The sequence below is a fragment of the Pseudochaenichthys georgianus genome, chromosome 7, assembly GCF_902827115.2.
Source record: "Pseudochaenichthys georgianus chromosome 7, fPseGeo1.2, whole genome shotgun sequence".
NCBI classification, from domain to species: Eukaryota; Metazoa; Chordata; class Actinopteri; order Perciformes; family Channichthyidae; genus Pseudochaenichthys; species Pseudochaenichthys georgianus.
The window spans coordinates 7,658,546-7,665,946 of NC_047509.1; the positions used below are offsets into that span (position 1 = coordinate 7,658,546).

At 41.9% G+C, this 7,401-nt stretch overlaps 1 protein-coding gene across 1 annotated transcript; it reads right to left on the reverse strand.

Annotated features, from left to right (window-relative positions):
• Nucleotides 1–211: 211 nt before the first annotated feature.
• Nucleotides 212–6,756, reverse strand: sox18 (SRY-box transcription factor 18). The gene is made up of 2 exons (XM_034087601.2): nt 5,932–6,756; nt 212–4,233 (listed from the first exon to the last, which is right to left on the reverse strand). Exons 1-2 carry the CDS (start codon nt 6,332–6,334, stop codon nt 2,906–2,908), a joined length of 1,731 nt encoding a protein of 576 aa, XP_033943492.1. The 5' UTR covers nt 6,335–6,756; the 3' UTR covers nt 212–2,905.
• Nucleotides 6,757–7,401: the final 645 nt, after the last annotated feature.

The window sequence follows — 7,401 nt, forward strand, 5'->3', positions numbered from 1 at the left end:
TACGGCCCTGGTGTGTTATCTAGATTTATTCGTATTTCATCAGACAAAATTATATATAGTTTGGTTGTCAAGCTTTCCGACGTGAATGTGCCAGACTAAATCTCTTAAGCTATAAGAGAAAATGGGCATCTTTTTTGTTTCATTCAGCTGAACGTGTTGCTCCAGAGACTTGCACCCAAAGGGAAACTTTTAAAGAGTTTATTTTGCAACATTATTTTATAAAACAGAATGGATCCATTTACAGCAAACCCACATTTCTCCAACACAAACACAAACAAAACCATTTTCTACAGAAAATATATAATGGATCGCTGGCAGACAGATTTGGAAGCATCGCAGTGACACTTCTGGGGAAATCCTGGTTTTAATTTGTCGTTCTTTGTTTTAATCACAACATCTTGGGTGTTTTGTTTTCTTCTTCAGATAATTATTACCAAAAGCCCCAGTTATTGCACGACTCCAAAAAACGCCTGTCTCTCTGATGTTCTTTGTGTGTCACAGTCAATTAAAATGGAAACAAGACTCTGTTTAGTGTCAACAGAAAAGAATGTCTAATGCAGATGTAGAAGTATTTTTTAATACTCAGCTTGAACTGCTGCTTCTCTGTGGCTCCTTCCTTTAGAGACATTTTTGGGGGAATCCACTCTGTTTCAACCAATGTTGGCCACAAGGAACAGTGTGGTAAATATAACTGGTTTCACTCTTCAAGATACAGGATTGTGTTCTACTGTTTCATGTGAAAAAAAGAGAATTGTCTGTAGTCTAATGCAGAACAGATGCAGGATAAATCCTTGAAGAGAGCCTTCTGTTCTTAACTCCCACTGTATACACAAATATTAAAAGATGGATGCTATATAAACACATACAGAGAGACCTCTACAGTGGCTACAACTTTTATTTATTTTTTATTTTTCAGCACAAATTCATGAAAGATAAATAAAGATCTTAGCAATACAATATTTTCTTTGAAAGCAAGTATTCAACATTACGGTTTAAAAAAGAAAAGAAAACACACTGTCCAAGGGTTTTGTATTCAAAGCATCTATTAATTAAGGAATAGTTCAACATTGAGAAATATGCTTATTTACTTTCTTTCCAAGACAGTAAGCAGTGGAAAACAGTTAGCCTGGATCAGTTCAAATCGTTTAATTAAAGAACAAACGGGAAGGTGCAATTGACATGTTCTGTTCTACGGAGAGATATGTTAGCTGGTATATACTAAAGAAGTTAGTTGGCAGACCTTTTCATTTGGAAGAAACTTAGCTAGCTGTTTACACCTGATAGCTATCTTTATGCTAAGCTAGGCTAATCGCCTCCTGGCTTTAGCTCGGTATTTAACACGCACAAGAGCGGTATCAATTTTCTAATTTATAAAGCAAATAAAGTGTCAACTTATTCCTTAAAGACAAATTCATAAAACATAATCTAGTGTATTAAAACAAAACAAAACACAGTCCTTTCTGTACAAAACTTACAATTATGGACATTGTGATCTTTTATAAGTAGTGTTCCTTCTATACAGCTAAGACATTAAACCCAGTGCAAAGAGAACATTTCATAGTCTCAATTTCTCCTTCACATACTGCCAAAAGGCACAGCATCTATATATATATATATATATATATATATATACACAGTAAAAGGCTACATATAAAAAACATTACCAATACATCTAAATACCTTACATGTTAAAATAAATGAAGATACATTGATTGGAGAATATCAAGACCTTAGACCTGATGAGTTAAAAAGTAAAGCTGCTTCCAATCCCACCAGATGTATTCCAATGGCACTTCATTTGTAAAACACAATATTTGTATTTATAGATTAAATTACACTTTTTAACATTTAAAAAAAGGCATTTTGTCAAAACAATTGATTTGCATGTTATACCAGTGATGCTAACTGGTTACAAGGAATAATCTTGGAATCATCAACATTGTTGTGCTTGCCATGGAGCAAAGCAATTTAAGACTTGGAGATGTTGGCATGGATTTTAACTTGAGGCCCTGTCATGGAAGGAGACAGAGAGGGAATGGCATATATCACGGTCAGAAAATACCCGACTCGGCTTGTAAAACACACTGAAAGTTTGTGGGAGACATCAGTGGTCTGCTCTGGGTCCGTGGCCAAGGCTTTCCCGAAAACGCTGGGAGATATGTGGAGGCTGGACCAAGTCTCTTTCCAGTCTTTTTCTCTCTGTCCATCTCCCACATTTCTTCTTTACTGTCTTCACATTCCCATTTCAAAATTGAGATGATAAACCTAAACTCTATGAAGTTCAGTGGAGATGAATATCTGTCTGGTCCTGAGATGAAATATAAAAGAAATGAGATGATCTTGAAATTCCGACTTGTCTGATGACTTGAGTTCACACTAGAGTGCAATTAAATAAATCACGTTGCTTGCATACTCTTCATGTAGTAAGTAGAGTGTCACCAGAAAGAGTAAAGAGAAACACAAGCCATGAAACAGGAAATAGAAAGTAGGCACTTCAACTAAGACAAGCACTTGTTGATATACAGCCCTGAATCCTTCAGACTTTCAAATAATTTAGCCTACATGTCTTACATGTATTTAGCTATTGATAAAGGCTCCAGTATTTTAGCATTACACATGCTAACACAGACCTAGCACTTCTGATAGGTAAGTAAGTGAAAACACAATGCTCTTTAAGGTGCCTTCTGTGTACTGTATGTAAGTACTGTAGGCCTCTTTTGGAATTGGTTAACATACTAAACCTCCCAGACGTTAACTAGTTGCACAAGCCTGTGGTGGTCAAGGAAAGCTGGTTAGCTAGCCAGCCAATATTTGAGTGATAAGCGAGGCATGACAATGACTAAGAATCTGAGCCAAAACTAATCCCAACACAGCTTTCCTGTAAGAAAACTGGCTCATGGTGTATTTATCCAGTGATACAGGTACTGTAATAAACAGCGCTACTGGCATCAGAGAGAGCCGTTATAAGAGGGCTGCTCCCATCATCACACACACCAGCACTACTCAAAATGCTACTAACATCCCTGTTAATAATACTGCTGCTGTTCATGCTACTCGCTACACTACTGCGCCCACTCAGGACTTTGGACCCACTACCAGAGCCCCCACTGCACCCGTAGGCCTCCTCTCGGTTCCTCCCCACATTTACATACTGGTCAAACTCATGCCTGTCCACCTCGGACCAAAACTCAGCAGAAGAAGACCCCAAATGGCAGGAGGACTCAGGATTTGAAGGGTCTAAGTGCAAAGGAGGAGGGAAGGTTGATGTTTGCAAGGAGGAGGATGAGCAAGAAGAAGGAGGAGTTTCAGGAGGAGGTGAAAGCTGCCCCAGGTGAGAGGGCATGTAATAGGCAGCATTTGGAGCGCTGTTCCCATACACCTGGCTGTAGTAGCTGACTGAAGCAGTAGGTTGATGTTGGGTTTGGTGGGATTTGATCGGCTCAGGGAGGCTGATGGAGGGCTGTGGGTAGGACACAGGGGAGGAGGAGTCGGATAGAGCTGGGGGGCATTTCACTGGACTCCTCAAGGCGATGTGATTCAACCTAGAGCTCATGCCTGAGGTCATATTTGACTCAGCAGAACTCATTCGAGAATCGACCCTGGAGCTTCTACCTGGACTCAAACTGGAGTTCAAACACGTGCTGGCACCAACACTCATTCCTGAACTCTGACTGTGTGTCGCTGCATTTATGGAGTTGTGGTGACTGTGGTTGTTGTAATTATGGCTGTAATGCTGGTTGTGAGGGTTAAGGTGGTGGTGGTAGCCACTCCAACCTCCCATCCCTGCCTCTTCCTGCATATGTTGGGGGAAAAACACAGATTCCCCAGCCCCATCTTCCAGAACATCCAGAGGGGACATCTCTGGGGTGGGCAGGCCGTAGGTCTCCAGCTCGAGGTGTCCTGGGGCGTGGAGGTCCCTGAAGTGCCCAAGAGAGTGCAGGAGGTGGTGGGAGTGATGGTGATGGCTATGGTGGACGCCTAGATGTCCATAAGGAGAACCTCCAGAGTGACCGTCATCTCCCAAGTGTCCCAATCCGAGGCCTGTAGCCCCGCCCTGGGCTAAACTGTGAAGCAGAAGCCCCGTCTCAACACGCTTCAATTTTTTGGTGGTCTTTTTGCGGCGAGGCCTGTACTTGTAGTTCGGATGGTCCTGGAGGTGCTGGACACGGAGACGTTCTGCTTCCTCCACAAATGGCCGCTTGTCTGGAGCACTCAGGGCCTTCCAGGCCTGACCTGAAGAGTGAGAAAAACATTGCCTTGAGCAAAGAAGGAAGTAACTCAAGAAAAGGATTGCTATTTATCTGTCTGACATTTATTATTGAAATCAAAGTCATCATAAGTCAACACAAGAGAGTACATTGCTTGCTGCAAGTCAATATTATATTTCTATTTACACCTATCTGAAATTAATTATTTTGGCCTGTACAATATTATGAAATAGTGAAAAATATCTTCAACCAAACTTTCTGACATATTCAAATGGTTCGAAATATCCAAAGAACTGTCCAAAAGAAGAAGAAGCCAAAACCCCAGCAAACATTCATATCTAGTGGAACTGGAAGCAGTGCCAACATGTTTGCGTTGAAAGAGGGAGATTATTTTCAAATCCAGTAAAAAAACGTTGGTGTTGTTTGCATCCTAATTAATACTATGTGCTCAATGTAACACTGGAAGTACAGTACAAGGACTGCAGTATACGCATTTGGGTTTCTGCAGTTTTAATTAGCACCTGTTTCTCCCTGAAGCTAATTCAATCGCACAATGATCACTCACAGTGACAGCAGCCTTTGTGGCCTTACAGCCCAAAAGACGTTTCACACACATTTAGGTCTGATCTAAAAGATGCACAGACACATGAATTGCTTGATGTATTTATACAATCGTAGAAACGTCAAGGTTTATATTTTAGAGGCTCTGGACATTTCAATCTCCTCAGCAGACGTTGGTTGCAGAAATAAATTTAATTGTGTGACAATGTATGAATTTGAGGCAAGGGAATTAAAAACAACATGTTGCTCTCGTGAGAAACATCAAACAAACCAGTACAAACTGTATCACATTATCTTCTTACTTTGATGTGCTATTCTGAATGCGTTGGTGCAGAAAAAGGTGCAAATTCAATGGATTAACACCTTTTTAGATGGGTATTCAACATTATTCAGTCAATGGCAATCCATTCTTAATCAAATAACATTACAAATAATAAAGCATTTGAAATTGGCAAAACATCGTACACATTCTTACACACATACGGTGATCCACTGTAATCCCTCACCACGGCCTACAATAGCCTCCTCTTAAATTCATTTTTAAATATAGTGGTGTTCATTCGAAATAAAATAAAGATGAATAAATATTCAAAATCTCAAACGCTACACCTCAGGCAAAAGGTGGTAATGAAATGTTATTAGTTTCCTCAGTAGAAGAGAATAGTTTGTATAGATAGCAGAGAACAGATGTGGAGATTAAGACATGAAATATCTCAAGGCAAGTTTTGAATAAGAACATTAACTAAACTCATACTTATTATTACACAAAAATTATATATATTCTAACATTATGCTCTTTATTTTTGTATTATTGGCATCACTGGCTCTATTTTGACTCAGACAGGTGAGGTCTGTCCCACAGAGCTGGACATAAATGTCAAATAACTTCCAAATATTGATATATTATTATAAGTCGCTTTATAAAACTTTAGTTGGATATGTTGGTTCAGGCAATAAACTGGTCAAGGCCCAGTGCTCTCTATAAATGGTGTCCTGATGTATCGGTTATGATACTTCACCAAAGTTAAAAAATAAATGCAAAGAAATGAATTTACAAAAGTCTGTTGATTCTCCAAATACTCTCAACTTTAAAAAGCTGCCTACCCTAACTGGATTTCACTTGTAGGTTTACCCTGGAGAGTTTAGAGGATCTACGTCTTACCGAGCATCTTGCTGAGCACGGCGTTGTGCAGGTCCGGGTTCTGCACGGCCAGACGCTTCCTCTCATCTTTGGCCCAGACCATGAAGGCGTTCATGGGCCTGCGGATTCTCTGCTCCCCCCCCACAGCCTTCCCATCGGCCAGGCCTGCCGACACACCTGCCGGGGTCAGGTCCGGACTCTGTGCCCCTGAGCTGGGGGTCAGAGAGATCCTGGGCTCTGTCCTCCTCAGGGTCCCGGCTCTAAGGCCTTCAGGAGAGCTGCAGCCCCCGGAGAGGCTCTGCTCAAAACCCATCTCAGAATCAGAGGCAGGGCTCGGGGTCCCGGACGCCCAGGGGCCCCCGAGATTCATCCGGCTGGCATGCAGAAGAGTCTCTCTGGACAAGCTGGTGTCGGTTAAATTCATTCCAGAACCGGGCTTGGATTCAACTTTTAGTCCCTCTGAAATTCTGCAAACGTTTGTCTCAGTTTATTTGGTTGCAAAGTTCTGGAGAAAAATTGCAGCTTGAAATGTTTCAGATGACAAAGAGAAAGATCAAGAGAGGAATTTGATGTATTTGGAGAACAATTCCCAAAGCAAAGCATCGAGATCTGAGAGGAGGGAGAGGACGAGGAAGAAAGAGAAAACAAACAAAGTTGTGGTGCAGGATATTCCCGAGAAAAGGTCCACAATGATTCTGCCTCGTTCTTTTCTTCACTGTGTTTTTGTTCTCAAAAGACAACAGCTCTTGTTTGGAGAGTGTGGATTCAGCGGTTTGTCCAAAGCCTGGTTCCCCTCGGTCACATGGGCCGTCCCACTCACTGTCTCTGTATGTGTGCCCTGTTTGAAAGTTTTGAAACTTGTGGCCAGATTTAACCGACCCATGCCGAGTATATATACCCCGCCCTGACCAATCACATAAATATATAGCTGGGGATTTAACCAATGAGACGCCAGGCGGGCGCGAGTGGAAGGGACGAGTGTGTGCGGGAGACAGAGCAAAGGAGGGAGGGGGGCAGGTCCAAGCCTTGCCTCCCCCTCTTTCCTCCACCGTGACCGCCACCCTTTCCTCCCCCCTGAAGCTTCACACACACACACACACACACACACACACACACACACACACACACACACACACACACACACACACACACACACACACACACACACACACACACACACACACACACACACACACACACACACACACACACACACACCCTGTCCGCCTTTACAGGGAGATGTAATCAGAGAGGTTCCATTGTTTCTGCCCAACTGAGACTGGAGCTTCTCATACACACACACGAATACACACTTGAGAACAATCACACATTCACACACTTATGCATACATATTTGCACTCAACACACAAACATGAAACACATGAACACATTTTGTAATTGAGTTTGCACACAAATGAGTGACAAAACATTTCTATATCGTTCTGAGTGTGTGTGTGTGTGTGTGTGTGTGTGTGTGTGTGTGTGTGTGTG

Excerpts from the sequence above, each read along its gene's own strand:
- sox18 (XM_034087601.2), bottom strand. The coding sequence starts at position 6,334 with ATGAATTTAACCGACACCAGCTTGTCCAGAGAGACTCTTCTGCATGCC. Across the intron at positions 4,234-5,931 it reads CGTGCTCAGCAAGATGCTCG|GTCAGGCCTGGAAGGCCCTG; the intron begins GTAAGACGTAGA and ends CTCACTCTTCAG.